At 39.2% G+C, this 21,793-nt stretch overlaps 1 protein-coding gene across 2 annotated transcripts; it reads left to right on the forward strand.

The window, feature by feature from the left end:
• Positions 1-439: 439 nt before the first annotated feature.
• Positions 440-21,055, forward strand: DIPK1A (divergent protein kinase domain 1A). 2 transcript variants are annotated; one of them, XM_055814870.1, is made up of 5 exons: positions 440-764; positions 15,258-15,392; positions 15,671-15,778; positions 16,693-16,869; positions 18,284-21,055. In XM_055814870.1, exons 1-5 carry the CDS (start codon positions 711-713, stop codon positions 19,094-19,096), a joined length of 1,287 nt encoding a protein of 428 aa, XP_055670845.1. In that variant the 5' UTR covers positions 440-710; the 3' UTR covers positions 19,097-21,055. The 2 variants fall into 2 exon arrangements, with proteins under 2 accessions (XP_055670845.1, XP_005237297.2); XM_005237240.4 differs by lacking the exon at positions 440-764 and adding an exon at positions 13,246-14,714.
• The last annotated feature ends 738 nt before the right edge of the window (positions 21,056-21,793 follow it).

The following is a 21,793-nucleotide window of genomic DNA, read 5'->3' on the forward strand; positions in this document are numbered from 1 at the left end:
GCATTGAGAGATCCCCTGGTGAAGGAGCAACTGGCCACTTTCCCCCGCTTTATGCGACAGATGCCCCTAATCTGTGTTAATATGGGCCCATGCAAATGCTCCCTCCTTATTTCGGAGAAAATACTGTTGTTTTTTTGTTTAGACTATAACAGGCCCACAGCTGGTTTTAATACCCTGTCCAGTAAACGATAGGAACCTGTTTGCAATCACTGAGACACGTTATTTATGAACCGACTTCTTCATAATTGTCCCCAGACAGGGCCCGAGCACTCTCTAGCGGACATAAGCACCGAGGGGGGACCCGTAGGTGGCTCCCGGGTGGACGAGCCCCGCTCCCGCCCCTCACGGCGGCGGCAGGGCCGGGGCCAGCCCCGCCGGCGGGACGCGGCCGAGGGGAGAGGGGCGGTGCCTCTGCTCGCCCCGCCCCCTCACAGCTGCTGCCGGCCGCCCCTGTAGGCAGCGGGTGGCGGCGCGGGCGGGCTCCTGTGGCGGCGGTGCTGCCCGCCCTTTATGCCCGCTGACAGCTGCTGTCGCTCGGCGGCCGCCGGTGCTTGAGAGAGGGCGGCTGCCGCGCTCGCTCCCTCTCCCCTCGCCGCCGTCGCCGCCGTGCGTGTGCCGCGCCGAGCCGAGCCGGCGGCAGCGGCAGGCGGGGAAGCGCTCCTCGCCGCTCCGCCTCCGATCGCCGCCCGCTGCGGGGATGTGTGATTGCCATGGCGAGGCGGCTCTTCCCGGGGGCCTGGCTCAGGAAACCCCACTACGCGCAGGTAGGCCGGCAGCGAGCCGTCCCCCGCGGCGGGCGGGTCGGCCCGGGCAGGCCGGTGCCAACACACCCTGCCCTCCGCGCTCTCCCCTCCTGCAAAGTTACCTCTGGAGCGGGCGCCCCCCGCAGGGCTCGCCGCTTCCCCCGGCCCGGCGCGGGCGCGGCCGTCGTTCCTTCCCGCCGGCGCCTGGTGGCGGACGGGGCTCGGCTGCGCCGCGCTGCCGCTCGGCGGCTCGGCCGGCGGGAGGTCGCGGCGCCGGGTCTGAGGCGCTGGCCGCGGCCGGCGGGCCCCTTGGCGGCGGGGCACGGGAGCAGGTGGCGGGCGGCCTGGGGGGGCCGCGGTGCCTGTTGCGGCTCCTCCCGCCGGCCGGACCGGGCCTCTTGCCGCCTGCGGGGTGCAGCGAGCTCCGCGGGGCGCCCTCCCCGAGCGGCCGGCGTTGCCCGCTGGCCGGACCTGTTAGGCGGGAGCAGCCCGGCCGCCGGCTCCCTCGCCTCCCTCGGGCTCCCTGGGAATTTCCAGCTGGGCAGTTACTCCCGCGGCTTTGCCAGGGCCCGGAGGATCCCTCATGTTTTCCTCCCCGTGTCCCTCCTTTACACCTATCCCCGGTGCTGTAGACGTCGATCCCATCAGAGGATGGACTACAGCTTGCACGAGTAGACTCATTTTTTCACGTGTCCTAAAAGAATTTTTGTCTGGCACTTTTCCTGTCCGATAGTTAGCTGCCCTATGCATTTATGTATGCGCTCATAGACACACTTTGTATTTACATATACAGGTATGCGTTTGTATTACTTAAGCTATCAGTGTGAGAACGTTTTGGTTGCAAGTGCTGTAGCTAACATGTAGCAGGAAGTTCGACTATGAAATGTTACTCAGTTGCAACCTTATGGTACATTGAGGGTTATTCTCTGGGATTCCTTTTAATGTGTTACATGATATTTTAACTAAAACGAGCATTTGTTGAGGTGGAGGGGATAAATAAATTTACTGTTCTTACATATGCTACTTACATGTTCATCATCTGTTGCTATCTTATAAAATGCTTTGTGATCACTGGATTAAAACATGTAAACTTTGTCCTCGTGCATTTTGAAGTCTCAACTGTTTTAATTCCTCATCGTTTGGAACTTTCCCAATCTTATTCTCTTTTTAGAAGTGCCTGAAATGAGATGTAAAATCTAAGGAGAAGTGTACATATATGGATATAATCTTACCCTTTTTAGTTTTGGAGGTGGGTGTTCTAGTATCTGCAAATCTGGGTCGGTATCACTTGACTTTTAATCTAGAAAGGATTACTTTTGATCTATTTACTCAAGCAGATGCTTGTACAGTATTTGGAATCCCATAGGAGAAAGCCTGTGATACAAATAAAAATGAATTCATAATCTACATGCTGCCTTTCAAATTAGGATTTTCCAGATTGTTTGCCTCCTTTGCCTTGATAATTAAGTGTCTCTCTGATCATTATATGTGATGCCTGATAACATTTTTCTTCATTCTTCTTCTCAAAATTTACTTCAAGGCCTTTCAAGCAAAATATGTCATTTTAAAATCTTATGAGAAACAGCAAGACAGCAAAATATTTTATTAGAAAAACCAAATAATTTTTTTTATTGCAGATTTTAATTTTTTTTTTTTTATTGTGCTATTTTTGGTTGTGCTTTCTTAAACTGGAAGCTGTGTTTGAATATTTTACAGATTTGTTTTAGGAGATCTGATAGTGGCTCTGTGAGCATATTTTTCAGTGTTAGACAGTGGATGTATGTTGATATTTGATGCAGCCATAGAATGGCAGCAAGCTGTCAATATATTGGCTCTTCTTGTCAGTGTATGTTGCTGTTGGTACATGACAAATGTAGTCATGGTTTAACTATACTAATCGCTGAGGGCTTTATTGAGATGTGTTTCCAAAGAAGCCAATGCTCTCTAAGTAAATGCTAGACTTCAACTCACTGAGATGTAGCTACAAGCAAGATGGAAAGATCTGTGTAGTATTATCAACAGTATTTCAAGTAGCACATCAGGGAAGATGGTTGTACAATGGAAGGTGTTGCTGAGTGACTTCCAAATTTTGTTGGCAGGTGTTAGACTTTTGAAAACTGCGTTGTGAAGTGAGCTGATAGAACATCGGGTTCTGCAAGACAGAACTTAATACCTGCTCTAGTTTTCCTTCTGTAATAGGAGCAGGATGCTATGAGTTGGTTTGCAACTTATACTCTATGGCAAATGTTCTATTATTATTTCACATGTTCTTTAGCTTTTATGCAGAATGCTAGATCTGTAGGTAATCAATATAAACTTTCTGGCTAAGAAGGATGTGCTATCAAGTATGAGCTCATGTAAAAGGAGCAGGATGAACACTTGGGTGTCTTACCTCAGCCCAAAAACCAGTGGTTAGGGACCCACAGAGTCAACATTAAAGTTTTGCCACAAAACATTAACTCTGAAATACAAAATTTTCCCATTGTTTAGACTGCAAATCATGTAATAATAGTAAAACAAGAAAAAAAAAATCAAACCTGACAAACTTTTAAATGCTACTAAAAGCACACACACACAAAAAATCTAATTGTACTTATAGGATTTTACAGTTGGGTGACTAACACTGTTGGGATTTTATGTTTTACAAGGAACAGTTAGTGTCCCAAATGTGGCAGACATTGTTCTTGGAGTATAGCAATTGTATCGTGAGGGTGACCCAGGAGGATTGCTCATTATAATAATAATGTAAAGAACACTTGCATGCTTGAAAGTTTTCTGGCCTCTAGAAATTCTGGACCAAGTTTACAGACCCCTTGGAAATTACTTTGGTAATATACAAGAGACTGCATTTGAAGGGCCAAAGAATAAACAGATTTCAAAGCCCTACAGAAAGAAATTTCCTATGTCATCTCTTTCCTCTAAGATTTTAATCCTTTTTATGCTTAACCTTTCCTTAAAAGAAACGTGCTGTCCACAGTGTTGGTAGTTATCTTTATTTTGAAAGATATCTCCAATTCTGTTTACTCAGGATATAAATAATTTAAGGCACTAGCATAGTCTTAAGCATGCACTGTCTGCTCTTAAAGATGTGAATGTGTCCAGTACATGACATCCAGACAGCGTGGGCTAATGTTCTCAGACATCATGTCAGCCTACCTGAAATGCATTTTATGATCTGTGAACCAGCCTGAACAGAGAACAAAATAGGATTTCTAATGTGATCAGCCTACAAATTTTAATCTGTTCTGTCCTATTGCTGGTATGTAAAACAAATGGAGTTAGCAACTCTGATTTGGAGAAGATTAATGTGCTATGGTTATGTGGAATACTTTGTGGAATTAAGCTCTCTGTACTATTAAACAAAGAAATGCTTTCATACTCTTTAACTGTAAAAATGTTTTAAGTAAAAAGTACACTTAAAAAACTGGCAAGTTATGTTGCATTTTGATCCATTACTCTCCATATGCTTTGGAGTGCATCCAGGCTTAGGTTTTGCCAGAAGTGGTTTTCCAGTTCTGTTTCAGGGGGATGAATATCTAATTATTATTCAATGCACATGGCTTAGTAGAATATACAAGTGATGGAAGAAGTCAACTGCAATATCATTTTAAGCATTACAAGTGCTTTCCTTCATTCTTGCATTCCCTGGCTTATACTTAAAAGTCTTGATGGGAGAGTGGAGCGGAAATGAGAAATGTGTTTCCTGGTTTTGAACACTTTCTTCGTTTTTTGATAATTTTGGAACTTTCAGTCCTTCTGTTGTCCTGAATATGTTGTTGTTAATAGTTTTCTAGCAGTTTGTCACTACTCTAAATGAAGTCTTTCTGTATGTATTGCTCCCTAATCTCTGTCTTGGACTTCTTGCTCAGAAATGTGTTCAAATGATCTGCATAGCATATGTGCAATAAGTCTGCTGTATGCAGGGTGCTTGAGCACATGTGACCTAACCAGGCTCAGTAGATCCATGTCCCAGCTATGTTGGTACAGCATGTGCACACCAGTTCTGGCACTTCCAGATGAAGTGGACCAAGTGTCTCCGTGCTCCCAGACTGATTCTGGGGAGGAAACAGAAATCTGAGAGGGGGAATATATGGGAAGAAACTGAATAATGATTGGGCCTTTTGTTAAATGTGGTAAGGAAGTCCTTATTAGAAAAGTAATTCCCTGCGAAACAAAAAGAGTTGAACCTTGTGGTCTTGTGTAAGGAGATGTATGTTCATGTCAGTGTTCTGAACTGGCAGGACCTAAGTCTTTTGCAAGTCAAAAGCTACGCGACTGCTTTGGCACAGTGCTGAGCCCAAAATAAATCTAGCTTCTCCGGGACTTCCTGCCAAGTATATGATGTAGTCAGATGGCATTTAGGGAGGATTTTCTGTCCAAAACATATCCTCTTTCTGCCTGAGAAGGAGGACAAATTTGGATAAATCCATATATACAGTATTCTATCCTGGACTATGAATATGGTCAATACTCTGCAGTGGTCCTGAGGCCTGCAGACCACTGCTAGTATCTGAGATTATATCAGACGGCATGAGTTTAGTGCAAACTTGCATTAAATAGAACTTTGGTTTAGAGTTTAGTATTTTAAAGGTTCATGGAAGGAGTCAGCAAGAAACTTTGAGCAATTAAGGTTTGTCATACCAGAAGCTTGGGTTCCCAAGCAGTTTTTACACATGAAACAGCTTTGTCTAAAATTGTCAGATTTATTTCTATTGATCTTTCTCAGATTCTACCAGTAGTATTGTGTGCTATTATTTATGTTCTACAATATTAGGGTTATTAAAAATATTTAAAACAAAAAAATAAACCAAAAACCCAAAGCCAACAAAAAAGCACACAACCATCCAACCCCCAGCCTGTCTCTAAAGGAAATCATTGTATCTTATCTTTCAAATTGATGAAAAGTAATCATTAGCACTTATTTGCTATAATTCCTGATTCATAGGAGCTTCCTCTTATGTAAGTGGGGGGAAATACTGAAGAAAGTTAATTTATTAGAAATAAGTTCAGTAATCGTATTAATAGAAGACATTTTGTAGAGGAAGTCTTGTGGCAGGCTTTAGGAAGATCATTGTCAGAATGGTCTGTAGAAATGAGGATGTGACGAAATAATTTTTAGTTGTCTTTCTAGGTGTTCTGCAATATTTTACTAATGACTAGGTAATTAAATAGTTATGAAGGAGTCACTTCTAAAACCAAAAATCAAATGGAAAAAAAAGTAAATACTCTTTTTACCTTTCTTATTCAAACTCTGCCCCAAGCATCCTGTTCTCTGCAGTTATTTTTTCCAGACTGGCTGCAGCTGTGGAACAATGATCCTTCATGTATTTGCACTTAGTATCTGTAAATGACGTTTGTGTCCTCTTTGTGGTTGCTTGCTCATAACAATCTGCAACCTGTGGGGTTTTTTTTTAAGTTTTATGAGCTCCTGTATCACATAGTTGTTGCTTGAATCACTGAAAACTCCCTGTCATTATATTTGGTATCTTTCCTTGTTTGTGGGTAGAATTTCGTATAATAAAAGAAGTTCTTGCGTTAATTTAAATCTCTGAAAGTGTGTGTGATGGAGTTATAGATCCAGATTTGGCTTCTGTGAGCTAGAAAGCCCTGGAAGACATGCTAGTATGTTGAAGTAAACATACTGAGAAACTGTACTGATGCAAATTTTGTCATGGATTGTTTTTATGCATTGTGTTTGGTATCCAAATGTGGCATGTATTTCAAATTATGATCGTTTCTGGCAAATGGTACTTCTCTTTGGAGAAATAAAACTGAAAATTGCATGTAAGAGAAAGCACTTGAACTTGCCAGAAGGCTTGGTGCTTATCAGAAGAAAGGAGGTGTCTTGCTATAGCTCCTGTGTTGATTTGATTACTTTTGGGGGGGCAGTATCCATTTTACAGCAAAAAAAATTATTTCCCCTTACGTTCCTTGTCTCCACACTTGTATAATAGAACGTAAAGGAAATACTTGGAATGCTACGCAGAGTGCAATATGGGGTAAACTGGGGCTCGGACCATATGAATACATCCCCTATACCCTGCCCCAAAGAAGCTAAGTAAATCTAACATTGAACCTTTATGAGTATGATTGTAAGTATTGACGTTCACGCACGCATTTGGCAGAGGATTTTAGTATTGTTGAGATGTAAGGTCGGTTCTTTTACATTGCAAGAATAGGTATTGTGGATGCGGTTAGTTTATAGTTAGCACCCTTGAAGAGGGAAAAAAGTAGGAAATGCTGTAACTGAATACACTTTGTGTTAACTTGGTCCTCACCAACTCACCCCCCCGCCAAGATTTGCATCGTTGATCCTGCCCTTGTGCTGTAGCCTGCCCTTTTGTGGCTTAAAGGAGAAAGCCATGAACTTAAATGTTTTAGATAAATTATGCTGCTAACATAGGAAACTTTCTTTAGCTTATTTTTAACTGGTACTGTTACTTATTTTCTGAAAGAAATAGTACCTAAACTTACCCGAAGAATGAGACTTACAGAGAAAGTGTTTCCTTCAAGAATATGCAGGGCGTATGTCAAGATACGAGAAGGCTTCTGGTAGGATTCAAAAAAGCTAATTTTGAAGAAACATAATTAAACTTCATAAATGAAAGACACTTGAAAATTAAAGTACATGAGATGATAAAGCACCCAGCTTTGCTACCAAATTCTTAAATTGTGGTGCTTGTACTACAGTGCTGTTTACTTAAAAAAAACCCTCAACACATTTCTGGAGAAAGCTTTTATATGTAGGAATGTCATCTGTCAGCTTTTCCAGCTGCTGTAGGTCAAGTGCTGGATGGAGGATAGCAGACTACCATTCTTTCTTGCTCTATATAGAGCATCTCAGTAGCTCTAGGATGAGTAAGGAATGTGGGAGGTTGGGTGGGAAGGAAGAGCACTTACCTGAAACTCCAAAATATACCCCCCCCCCTTTTTTTTTTTTTTTTTTTTTTTTCTGGCAGCAAATTTAGGTAGAATACCATAAGCTGTTTAAAAACACATCCTTTTCAGACTGGATGCTTGAGAGTTTTGTTGCTGGAGGATTATGTGAGTGTGATGGTTGTGTTTGGGATTCATATATTTTATGAAATGCATGGTGAAACTTTGTCTGAGATTAAGTTCACAACGCTACACTGGTGGCATTTAGTTAGACGGAAAATAAAATTTCATGTTGGCTCTGTGGCTGTGCATGCAAGAAGTTAAGGATGGTTTCAGTCAGTCCTTGCCGATGCAGCCATTTGCATTTCAGCCTGGCACATCTTAATTGTACTTAGTCAGCAAGAGGCCTGAAAGCTGAGCTCTGTGGAGTTTTGCTGGCAAAGTCCAAGATGCTCCTCTGACCCCATGCTATACATACAGCTGAAGTGGCAGAGCGAGCATGCGCCTATACCTTAGTTACTCCAGCCCTTTATTTGTTTGATTACAGAAAGCTTCCAGTGAAAATGTTTTTTCATGAAGATGATTCTCAGAGTATATTTAATTGGTTTTGGTTCTGCAGACTCTGCTATGTGGTGGTAACCTTTGACAAGATTTGGGCAAGGGAGTGGCAATAACATTTGCTCGGTTGATGGGAAGTCATTCCTGACAAAAAGATGAGTACAAAAACCTAATGAACATGTCTTCATTGCATAGTCATAATAATTGAATATGATCTGATTTTCTTTAAGTACCATATTTTAAATAAAAATATTTTTGTACCTCTTTTCAGATGCTGCTGTCTTTCATTGTGCTTGCACAGGCAAAGAAGGTCATTCTTTCTGTTTGATGCTGTATCTAGTTACAGAAATGTTTGGTCAAAGTAAAAATAGATGAATGACTCACCTAGTTAGATAATCTCAGGAACTATACTATAGAGCACTTATTGGCATTATTACTATGGTGAAATCAGCAAAAAAAAAAATTAAGTTATGAAACGGTGAGTTTTTAGGTAGTATAAGAACAAATAAGTAAATTATTACAGAAGACATAGAACCTGCATGACTGTACTATAGTAGCTCTTATTTTTAAGTGCTAAAAGTAGTAGGTATCATCTGTTCTTCAACTAGCAGAAAGCATGAACAGAACAAAGAAAAAGCCCATTGTGTTCTCTAGATGGACTGAGAAAAATATGGTTGTATGCTCACAACTGATGCAGATCAGGTGATCCCTCAGTCCTGTAGAATGTTTTTATCTACTGGTTTGGGTCACCTCTCAGTTCAAAACTGTGTTTCAGGAGACCTCTGCTGGAGGGCTCTCTCAGGGCTGGTAACCTGGTCTTCCTGGGACAGATCTGCTGGGGAAGAGTAAATCTCGTTTTGTTTTGTGTAGTGTGGGTGTAAGAACTAAACTATGCAAAGAATCAGTCTGCTCTGCTTACAGCTTTCCTTTGGTTCTGGAAGTGAGAACAGGGAGAGAGACGTTCTCCTACTGCTTTGCTATACCACCTCTGCTGACTTCCCAGAGTTGTGAAAGAAGGATGCTTGTGGGTGATAAGTGCATTTCGTGTGTTCAGGACAAGGATTCTGAAGCAGGGAAGTGGTGCTGGGGAAACTGAAGTAGATGAGACACTGAGTAGTGCTGGAAACTTACTTGAGAATGGAAGACAGACAGTGGTAGAAGATTGAAACTGAGGCCAGTGTTGCAGAATCAGATGGAAATAGACTGGAAAAAACTGGAAGAACAAGGATAGCAGGTAATGAGTGATTCAAGAGGGGGATACTAAGACTGCCTATGCAAAGAGTTTGAGATGCGTACTGGAAAGAAGAAACTAGTAAGTGAAAATTGTAAATCACTAAACGCAGAAAACGGTCTGGAAGAAAGAATAGATGAGACTGAGTCCACCTGAGCTTGAACTAAGATTTCAGTTCTCTTCTGGAGGGGGTCGGGGGAAGTATTTCTGAACCAATGGTGAAGTATCAGTTCTCACTTATTGCTGGTTCACATGTAGGATGACTTCTACTGCTTTCCATCAGTCTAAGTAGTGTAGTTTGCAGGAAAGTTTGTGATTCTTCATATTGTAAGCATGTAGATGTTATATTTTGTCTCTTTTTTTTTTTTTTAGCCAAGAAATTACACTAAAAGTCTTGCAATTCTGTAATTTTTTTTTAGTAGTGTTCTTTCAGTGGGAAAGGCTTATGTATGGTGTGTGTGGTTGGTTGTGTTTTGGTTTTTTTTTTTTTTTTTTTTTATGCTAACCAGCCCCTTGCTGTCAGTTTGGGTTTTTTGGTTGTTCTGTCCTCCCTACCCACAGCTTACTCATACATTTTTCTAAGCTGTTTCTAAATGTGCTGCAAACCACACAGTGTTATTGTTGGTCTCCTTTTGTACTCCATCCAGTTTATATCCATATTGTGGATACCATACTTTAGAGGAAATTACATGTTACTCCAGCTAAGGTCTTTGTGCTTCTGAGGAAAATAGCAGAGATTACTTCTGCCTTACAACACTCTCAATAAAATATCATGAAAGAGGAACTGATTGAAGGAACTATTTGGTCAAGATTTATCAGCAGAAAAAAAAAAAGCAGTTGGTAGTATCTGTCTGTTTTGGTTTTGTTTTTTTTTAACTAGGTAGTTTGAAGATCAAGTCAAATGAGTGTGTTTGAAGGAGTGAAGGATTAGGGATGCATAGCTGAAACACATGGCAGGACTGCAGCTGCATGGATTGGAATCACCTTTGGGTGTTTTGAAACTAACCTTTCTTGGATTATTTCTTCCAAGAGGAAAGGCTGTAATGCATGCTGGTTGTTTGTAATATTTTTATAAGTATTCATAAATTATTGTAGGTTTTCTTGTTAAAAAAGCTGATTTATTTACATCTGCTACAGTTCTGTGTTTTCCCTCCATTTTGAAGCTAGGTAATATTGTTCATCCTGTTGCCATTTTTTGGAACCACTTCCTCCCCTCCCAGGTCTCCCTACATAAGCTTTCAAAGCTTACAGGTCGTGGCTGAGAGTTCACTCTGAAGCAGTATCAGGTTCTCCATTTAATTTTTCTCAGCTCAGTTCTTGATTGTTCACAATAAAACGTTTGCTTAGTTTCATAAAAACTGAAAAACAGTTTGAAATTTTTAATCAGTTGAGGAGCTAGCTGTCCTGGAGACAGAAATCCTCTGCTTAAACATAGATCAGTTAAAGAAATAGTTTTTTTTTCTGTTTAACATGGCCCTTGTTAACCTCAGCCCTCATTTGGAGCAACCAAAGGTATGAAGCATTTCAAGCTATGGGTTACAGAAAGTTCACTTGTCCTAGGTGTGTCTGTCAGAGGCTTCTAGCAGTGAAATAGTGATGCAGCATATGATGGGCTTTCAGTCACAAGAAGCCAAGTAAGTTTTTTATTTTGAAGAAAACATGATCTGAAACAACAGCTTGTGAGGAAATATTTGATTGTTTGGTTTCTAAATTTGCATTGGTAATTGCTTTATAGGATGCCTTTTTTTTTTTTTACGATTTTCTTCAAAGCATCTTTATTGATGGACCATTGTTGTAGTCTAGCATGACAATCTATGTTCCTGTACAGCACTCCTACCTTTCCTTCTCTAATCACATATAAGTAAGAGGGTACTCAAGAACTTCATTTGTTAAAGTGGCTCAAATCTTTGAAAGTTGTTTTTTGGGTTGGTTTTTTCCCCAGAAAGTGTGGGTTTGGATATTTGTATTCCATGTTCCTCTTAACCTGTATTTATATTGAAGATGTGTAGTTTCATTAAAGTATTAGACGTCTACACTACCACAAGCAGCCTTTCAGAATTCTGATAGTACTTCTTAGACAGCATAAACAAATCTTTTACATTATTTAATGATAAATTTTTTGTATTTAGTCTTGTTTATGGATGTTTAGAGAAGACCAGGGATTCTATTGGCATCATTTACTGTGGGTGGGTACAATGATTTAGTTTTCAAGTGACTTTTTGGTACATGAATATGCTATATATGTTATGGAAAGGAATATTCATTTTGCTCTCTTCAGCCATTTAAAACATGAATGGTAAAAAAAAAAATTGCTTGCAGTATGTGGTCATCTTTAAACTGTTTTCACTTGCAGCACCGACAGTGGAGGAACAAAACTTAAAAATAAGGCAAATAGGTTTAAAATGTTGTTGGCAAAATTACTTCAGAATATTTCTTGTGGTTTTGCCAAGGTGTGCTATCTTGCAGTTGTGCTGACACAACTGTTTGCAGACTTGTGCTGTGAATCAGGTCAACTTCCTGATTTCATCTCACAAACTGTTCTTTGAGTGTCATTACAATAAAAATGGGCTTCAATATAGAGATGCAAAGAAGCAAGGGTCAGGCAATTTGTACTGTACTGAACAATTTGTATGGTGAAATTGCAGTGTAAGCAAGTCCAAAGATGCAATTGGTCTGTTTCAGTTCTGATTTTTCAAAAGCAGAAAAATTCAGAATGTAACACTAATGAGGGCTGGTCTGTAAATATTTACTTATCAGTAAAGTTCCTCTGGCTGTATGACCATATAATCTTGTGTTATTTCAGCTGAAATACAGAAAATTATGGCTTAGTATATTAAAGAAAATAGAAATTACTTTCTTGAATCTCCAAATGCTGGGCTGTAACTACAATATTTACTCAAAGGCAGAGTAACTGGTCTTGTCACAAGGAAAGGTTTGAGATGATAAAGTAGGCAAGTGTGTGTATATGATCCTATGGAAAGAAAACATCCACTTACAAGTCAGACCTCTTGTGTTAGACTTGTATACAAGCATGTTGCAAATGTAATTTACTTCCATAAGATGTCTGAAGTTTAAGATTGTTCCCAAATATGTTTTAGTGATGTTCCTAATTTTTCAGTGAAGCTTTGAATTCTTGTTCCAAGCAAGGTGAAGAGTGTGCAGATTTGAACAAGCTTCAGTAGATCGCATAAAGACAATATTAAAACCCTTGTTCTACTGTAGAAAGAGAGAAATTGTGGTTAGAGCAGTGGACTGTGACTTTTGAGATCTAGATTTAGGTATGAGTCATTACCTGTGAGGCCTTGGGAGAGCTGATCTGCTTCCACTTGTCCTAAGGACAAGTGTTCACCTATTTTGTATTTAAATTTGAATTGGTGCAGATATTGTGGAAATGTATTTATTAGCATCTTGGAACCACAAACACTTACTTTGATGTGGAATTTCATGGTACTTGCATGTTTTGAAAGGATGTAGAGCATCATGAGAAATATTTATGCTAGAACTGTTCAAAGGCCATGCCAACATGCTTCTGCTTTTCTGTGGAACTTGTTGGGTTACCTTCCTGCATTATTCAGGTTGGGCTTTTTGGTGCTTTTGTTGGGAGGAGTGTGTGATGGGGGGTATGTGAGGGGTCAAGGATTAAGATTTCCTTGGACTGAGGCCTTTGACTTTGGCAGCATTGTATTGTAGGGTCATTTGGGCATAAGGGGTGTCTACCCACTTCTCTCAAAATACAGCCAAAAGGCTCTCAATCTTTCTCTTAGAATGAGCTACGTGGACTTTGGGATTGCTTTTTTACATTTGCAAGTGTTAAAACACCTTGCATGCACCTTCTCCTTGATTCACGATTACCTATTGATTTTTGAAAATTGTTAGGTTATAAGGTGGAATGGTAAAGGATATAAAATCAAGGGCTGAGCCATATAGCATCATCTTTCCTAGCAGTTTTTCTGTGCTGTTTCTCGCATTCCTGCTTCTCTTTGGCATTTGATGTTCCCTACAGAATTGTATGGGGTCAAGATACACTCCCTCTTTTGTCTTTGGATGGAGTGAGTGCCTGTGCGAAACTACACCCTGAATCACTAGATGAGTTAAGATGGAAGAGTCAGAACTCTGGATTCTATAGGAGTAGGACTCCTATACCTAGGGTTTATACTACTTCTGTTAATATTTCAAATAGTCAGCTCTTGTAAGAGGTGATAAACCAAGCTACCATTCAACTGATTTAAACTGTTTCTTTGATCTTACTTTCCTTAAAAATGAATTATGTATTTAGAAAGGGAAATGCATCTTTAATGATCTTCCTATATCTGTTGGAGATTGTTTTCTTTAGTAATATTATTTCTTTCTAAAACATAAAGTACTTAAAAGCTGAAGCCACATTTACAAATTACTATCAAATTGTAGTAATTTGGAACTATTCCAGTGCTTTTTCTCCCATGCAGATGAAGCCATCTGAAATTAGTATGTGTGAGATGGGTTAACCTGGTATGTATGTATGTGGCAGCAAAACTGCTCATTGTTGCTACCTTACTTGGAACCTTTTCCAAATATAGGGAATGGTTGCTTTATGAGGAACAGCTAAGTTAGGACCTGTCAATCTGGAAAAGAGATGATGTGGCAGGGAGACATGTGATGGAGGCTTACAAAATCATGACAGATTGGGAGAGAGTGGACAGAAACCGGTAACTCATCTCTTCCAATATGTGAACTAGGGGATCTCAAACAGAGCTAATATGAACCAGATTTAAGCAAAAGGAAGTCCAGTCCCTGACCTCGGTACAGTGGATAGTAGACCTGTGAAATTAATTGCTAAAGGGTGTTGTGGATGCTAGAAGTCTATGTGGTAGTTTGGTTAAGTTCATGGAAGTTAAATGATTTGTGATTTACCAAATATAGAAAATCACATCTGGCTTAGCAAGTTCTTCTAGAGGAAAATGGGAACACATTTGGGATATATATTATTGGTTTTCACTCTTTGATGGCATCTAGGATCTCATACTGACCCAATATAGCTGGTCTCATGCACTTTCCTTATATCCTGTTGCTAAGCTGATAATGACTTTCTAATTTTTTTCTAATACTGATGTAAGTATCAAAATCAAACCATTAGCACACCAGACTCTGGGGGCAGGGATTGGGAAGAAAAAGATAAAAACGTGCCTCCTCCCTTATAAGGCGCTTAACTCTCCCTCAGTTCTTGATTTATAGATACTTTTTTCTTCTCTTCCTAGTGAAAAATGTAAATTTGAGGCCACATAAACAACAGGGAAGTCTTGTATACAGTTACGGAAATGCCACTGAAGGTGAGGCTGGTGCAGAGGAATTTTACTTGCCTCATTAAATGATGTCATTTCAAGGAAGAAGAGGTAGACTCAAGCACATGGAACCTGTCCCTGATACCCTCCCAGCTCACTGTGTATCTATCTTGCATATTTATACGTTAACACAGGTTATTTTTTTGACCAGATGCCTGGTCTGTTGGATTTGGTTTACTGGGAGTGGAACACAAATAACCGGTCTTAGAGAAAAATGCAAGCAGTTGAGCTCTGGCAGTTTATGATTTTGATCAAATTGATTCTTGCAGTCTAGCTTGCCCTATGAGGTTCTGTCACCATTTCTTCTGTTTATTTATATCTTAATTTTCCTTCCACCTACATAAGTCAAACTGACCTCCCCTATTGGTTTTTCTCACTGAAGGAAGTGAAGGTTCCTTGTAATGCAGTCTGCTTGTTTTATCACTATGGAAGTCAAATTCTTAAAAGTTAAATAGTAAATCATGTTTGTTTCTATCATTCTGATTACTGCTGCATGAATTACAAAGAATATTTTCTCTTTGTGTCCTCTAGGTACGTTTCTCATATATGCGGATGAAGTATCTCTTCATCTCTTGGTTAGTAGTATTTATTGGCAGCTGGGTTACCTATGTTCAGTATTCCACCTACACAGAACTATGCAGAGGACATGACTGTAGGAAAATAATAGTAAGTATATATAGCATAGCTTTCTTAAGTGTTTGTCTTGACTAATTCCACAGCCAATTCAGTCAGCACCACATGTAAATTAATCAGATTCTGATATTCCATCACATTGAAGTAAGATTATATTTTTAATTACAGATAAAACCAGTTATGTTTCTTAACATTGTTTTGGTGTAGGGTTATTAAAATTGTTTTCTTAACAGTCAGGTGTTGGGAGAGCTATAGTTATTTCATTCTTTCTTGGGCAATTTGTTAAATATTTTTCTCCCTGTTTGTTTCAGTGTGATAAATACAAGACTGGAATTATTGATGGGTCAGCATGTAGCAGTCTTTGTGCTAAGGAAACATTGTATTTTGGAAAATGTTTGTCAACAAAGCCCAACAGCCAGGTATGGCTTTACTCATCCAAACTTTCTGGTTTTGTATTTCCCACTGAAATTCATTGCCTGGAACAGGGGTCCTCAAACTACAGCCTGTGGGCCGGATATGGCCCCCCAGGGTCCTCAATCTGGCCCCCGGTATTTACAGACACCCCCCCCCCCCCCATCCCCCCCCCTCTCCCCGCCGGGGGCTGGGGGGGAAACCAAGCAGCCGCAGATGACTGCCTGCCACTGCATCCGTGCCCGGCCCCCTGTTTAAAAAGTTTGAGGACCCCTGGTCTGGAACATCAAGTAGACCTTAGTGTCAGCAAACTGTATCTATTTAATACAGATTATTTCAAACTCTGTTTGCTGTGACATACAGAGCATGTTTATGTGTGTGTATATAATGTATCTATATATAAAACACATAGGTATTGTATATATCTTTAATAGTATACTATATACAATAGATACCTATATAATATTACATACAGGTTTATTTATATATATTATTCCTGGATGTAGGGAGTATATTGTTATTTTAGAATACATATATTTTGGAAACATTTATATATAAAAAATACATAATTACACTGGATCCTTCCATGGTTTGGTAGACTAACTATAGTTTTGTATAGCACACTACTCTGCTATCCTCCTTCTCAAATAGAAGCAGCAGCTCTTAACAACCTGTGCAAAGGCAGCAGTAATGTCAATATAATATTTATCAAGCTGTCTGTTGTATTTTGACAAACTAGTGTCTCCTGAGCAGCTGCAGTAGTGCATTTGAAGTTGCCGTTGTTTGAATGTGCTCTGCACAGGACTCCATTTTCTAATCTGTGTTGTTGCTTGACACCTGAAACAGTGGTTGGAGTACAGGTGGTCTTTAGATGATGGACTTCTACAGTGTATTTTACCTTTTTCCCTCTTTTCCTGCATAGATGTATTTAGGAATCTGGGGAAATCTGCAAGGTGTTATAAAATGCCATATGGAAGAAGCTGCTAGACTGGATTTTGGTACTGACCCAGAACCAAGGAAGGAAATAGTCCTGTTTGATAAACCAACAAGAGGAACCACTGTTGAGAAATTCAAAGAAATGGTATATAGTCTTTTCAAAGTAAGTATACTTATTTATATATATTTATTCTATTTTAACAGAAAGGCTTATTTTCCTGCAGCTGGCGAGAATGCCCTATTCTATGAACCTTGTTCAAGTGCATGTTAGAAAAATAACCAGCACAATTTTTTTTTTTTCCCAGAGGCACTTATCTTGAAGTAACTAATTTTCTTAATTTTAAATCTTTTTTTTTACTACTTTTCTTTACTTTTCAACAGATGGAAGCTGGTATGAGTCTTGCATATCTACAGATTTCACTTGTATTTGTATAGAAAATATGGTAAAAATACTTGGGGGGAGAGGCAGGGGAGTTGAGTAGTTTTAGTGTTCTGGGTTTTTTTTTCTCCTTGTGGGATTATTGTAGCTGAGTACAAAGACTGAAACGCAATTTGAAAACTGTTTCATGCTTGGAAGAGTTACTATGTTAACTGAGCAGCAGGACTCTCAATGGGAATAACCAGCCACGCTTCTCGCACTTCTCTTGGTGTTGTATTAATGTGATACTTATTTCTATTGCCTTAATGCTACCCCACAATTCTCATAAAATGGAGTAATCACTCTGATGCTGTGTCAATACTGTTCTGGGTTTTATTTCTTAAAATTCTCTTGCTGTTGTCACAGTTCCTATGTCTCCAGTGATGGAAATAATGCTGTTCTAGCTGAGTGAGCAAATGTGTACACATGCACACACATGTAACATAATTACGTAAAACTGATGACAGTTGTCATGCATTACAGTAGCTTTTTCCCTAAGAAAGGGTGAGCAGCAGGTGTTTTGAGTAGTTTTCAGGAGAATCTGGGAAAAGTTCATATGACTTTGTGTGTATTTGTGGTAGTTGAAAATGCAACAGTTCTGATTCCAGCAATGGTATCTTTCTCTGTATTGATACGATGGAGGTGGTTACATCAAATAACAAAGTTTTACAGTACACTTATTGTATGGGATTTGTACCCAGTGTGCCTTGGTATGTTTTATAGTTGTCCAAAATATATTTGACACTACTGTAATTTCTCTACACTTGTAAGGTTTAGTCATCTGAAAACTAAACCTGATCTAGATGTTTAAATTCTACATTTTTCTGTGAGAACATTTAACACGCTACTTGCTATGATTTTTTCTAGACTGATATGACCAAGAACAGTATTTGAATTTTAAATGTTTGCATTTTGAAATGCAAAGAACGCTAGTACTCTAAGATCATATACTTGGTGCCTTTGAAAACAGAACAGAAAACAAGCTCTTCAGGCATCTGATAGCAAGTCCTATGACGTTTATAATCAATGAAAACTAGAATGTAACATAACATAGCCTACCTTACTATCCACAGAAAGAGAGTAAGAAGAGGTAGAATGACAGGTGGATTGGTGGCAGTTGATGAAATCATACTTAATCTTTTTCATTTGTTGCTTTTAGGCAAAATTGGGTGAACAAGGAAATCTTTCAGAACTGGTTAATCTCATCCTATCTTTTGCTGATGGAAACAAAGATGGTAGAGTTTCTTTGCCAGAAGCAAAATCTGCATGGGCACTTCTGCAGCTAGATGAGTTTCTGTTAATGGTGATGTTGCAGGATAAAGAACATACTCCCAAGCTGCTGGGTTTTTGTGGGAATCTCTATGTGACTGAAAGAGTTGAATATACCTCTCTCTATGGAATCAACCTTCCATGGATTATAGAACTTTTCATTCCCTCTGGCTTCAGAAGAAGCATGGACCAATGGTTTACTCCATCATGGCCAAGAAAGGCAAAAATAGCTATAGGGCTTTTAGAATTTGTGGAAGATATTTTCCATGGACCTTATGGAAACTTTCTTATGTGTGATACAAGTGCCAAAAATTTGGGATATAATGATAAATATGATTTGAAAATGATGGACATGAGAAAAATTGTGCCAGAAATGCATTTGAAGGAAATGATTAAAGATCGTCAGTGTGAATCAGATTTGGACTGTATTTATGGTGCAGACTGTAGAACTCTGTGTGACCAAAACAAAATGAGATGTACCACAGAAGTAATTCAGCCAAATTTGGCAAAAGCCTGTCAGCTGCTTAAAGACTATCTGCTTCGTGGTGCTCCTTCTGATATCCATGAAGAACTAGAAAAACAACTGTACTTGTGTATTGCTCTTAAAGTCACAGCAAATCAGATGGAAATGGAGCATTCTTTAATACTGAATAACTTAAAAACTTTACTGTGGAAGAAAATTTCCCATACAAATGACTCTTAGCTTCTCCACCAGCAGAAGATAACATTGATGCCTGCCACTAGAGGTGGCCTATCACATTTGATAAAAATGATCTGCAGCATTTTTTAAAGGTTTCTTTACTCAAGATTTCATTAATTGCTCTTATAACTCTTGCCCTTCAGTCAGTACCTTTAAGATAGGGCTTCTCAAAGAACGAACGTGCCACTGAATGATCGGGCAGAGGCCAGAAGCACTTCTGGTGTTCCACTGCTATGTTACGGAAACAAAACCCTTGCATGCTTGACTGTTCTGTGCACTTTGTCAGATCTTTAACAGGATGAAAAGTATTTACTGTGCCACTACATCAAGTGATGGAACATCTTCTAATTCTGTGCAAATCATTGCTCACTTGTGAAATACCTGCATAAGACTTTAATCTTAAGTAGTTTTATGAAGAAACACCACTACTGCAAATAATGTGTCCAAGTCCAAGCTGCTGTTGTGAATAAACTGAACTGTTGAGATTGAAGTTTACTAATACCTTGGCACGGCAGAATTTGCACATTAATAATTTTAAAGCTGTGGAAAATTAGGATTTTACTCTAGAACTGACAGGTTGTAATATGAGACTTAAATCAGATTCTGTTTACACCTTGTTACCTCATGCTTACATCCTGAATGTTTAAGTAGTTCAACACTTTTTAAATCCTCACACAGCAAACCACGTTGGGAGCCAAGAATATTAGGATGTTATTTTTTACAATCATGTACATGGTCTAGAAGCAGTATCAGCATCCATTTCAAAAACTGTAGATTATCGTACTTCAGTTGAAGCATTTAACTCAAATTAAACTGTAGCAAACATGGAAAAGTAAGGAGTTTGTGGAGTGAGCTATTGCATGGGAACTTAATTTTTAATAATACTGAGAGCAGAAATAACCAAGCAGTTAAAAAAGGAAACTTGCATAGCACAGGAATCTGCTCTAGATGTGAAACGAGTGATAGTTGTGGATAAAGTTTTGACTCTTTACTGTCCCTCCAGATTTGGGTACAGACTTGTCCTTAAATTCTCTTGAACTCTTGTGGGATGTATATAAGCCAGAGCTAGACCTGAACTGCGGGACACAAGCTAGATTGCTCAGGATCATGGAACACTGCTTAAATGAGCCTGTGAGCCAGTAACAGCTAGCATTGAGGTGGAATTTAAGTGAGCTGTAGTGTTACTACATTTTTTTTATAGTAGCATCTATGAGTCACTGTTAAGTCTTGAGTAAATAAAACCATCTGATCCTGGCATTCCATATGGCATGACCAACGTACTGCCTTTAATCTGCACCTGTTTTTTCTCAGATTTACATCTGTTTCCAATTACTCAGAACTGGATGTCCATAAAACACCTTAACATTGTCCTCAATACTTAAAAGCATTTTTAAAATAAACGTTAACAATTAGGTAGGAAGTGGTTTTAGTAGCAGTCATCCTTGCCCTTTAATTCATTTTCAGCATAGTTAAGGACAAGCTTTATTTAAATATTTGAAGGTTCTTAATTCCTTTAGCTATCCTGTATTAAATGCTTTCCTTAAACAATTTAAGTAGAAGACCAACAAACTCATTTTTCCATACCGTAGTACGCAGCTTGGGTTAAAAGTGTTATTGTTTTGTAAACACTGGCTTTTTCATTTAAGAATTACTGTGCTAATGTGAATTATTGTCTCCTAACTTGATGATGTCCTCCAACCACAAGCTAGTAAGTATCTGTAGCCAGGAATACACTCAAGTGTAAAGTGGTCATGTTCGTGGTGGGAAAAATCTGACTGTAGTTGCTAATAGGTTTTTGGGCAGAGAAGATTATGGAACACAAAATGATGTTGGGTATTTTAAACAACTGGAAAACATGTTTAATAGTGCAGTTTGTTGTACAGAATCTTCATTTCTATTGCTGTTGCATAAAGTTGAACCTTTCATTGGAGGAAAAAAAATATACTTTTGTTTACAATCAAAGGCCTCCTTTTGTCTTTCAGTAGCCGTACTTATCATATATCAGTATTTTAAAGCAATACATTCCCTGTAGCCTACTTGACTCATGTTTTAACTGTGCCAGCAACTCAGTCTAAGGGGAAATAAATAACAAATGCCGATGAAATTGAGATGTAAGAGAAAATAAGGGATGGGGTAAGTTATGGCTTCTGTAATAAAGCATATATATGTTCCATTACAGTGAATTCACTTTATTCACTGATGAGACAGTGTGAAATAGTTCCTATTTCAATAGCAGCCACAGCCTGCAGCTCTGGAAGTGCTTAACTTCAGTTACTGGAAGAAGCTTAAATACAGGAATACATGTCTGTCTAATTGAAGTATCAGGTACAGTTAAGTCACAGTAGGGAAAGTGTTGCCCTTTGTGTTCCCAAAAGCTTAAGTCTGCCTCTGGACAGAGGCTTTAAAACCTACTGTGAAGATTACTGCTTTTTTCTTAAAATAAAAGATAAAATACAGCTTCTTCCAAAACCGTAAACATGCTGAAAGAAAGAGTACAGGACAGGTTTACAAACTTAATCTTTCTGTACTTTGAAGCAGCAAGTTCTTACATCTGTCTATTAATACTAGTCAAAAATTACTGTAAGAAGGGGAAATCAATTTGATTAATCTTATGGTTTTAGTCTGTCACCCCTCTTTTTGAAGGAGCTCTGTTCATACAGTACTTTGAAAGTGTGAGGGGAAACCCCTTAAGGTTAAAGG

Source organism: Falco peregrinus, chromosome 10 (assembly GCF_023634155.1).
Source record: "Falco peregrinus isolate bFalPer1 chromosome 10, bFalPer1.pri, whole genome shotgun sequence".
NCBI classification, from domain to species: domain Eukaryota; kingdom Metazoa; phylum Chordata; class Aves; order Falconiformes; family Falconidae; genus Falco; species Falco peregrinus.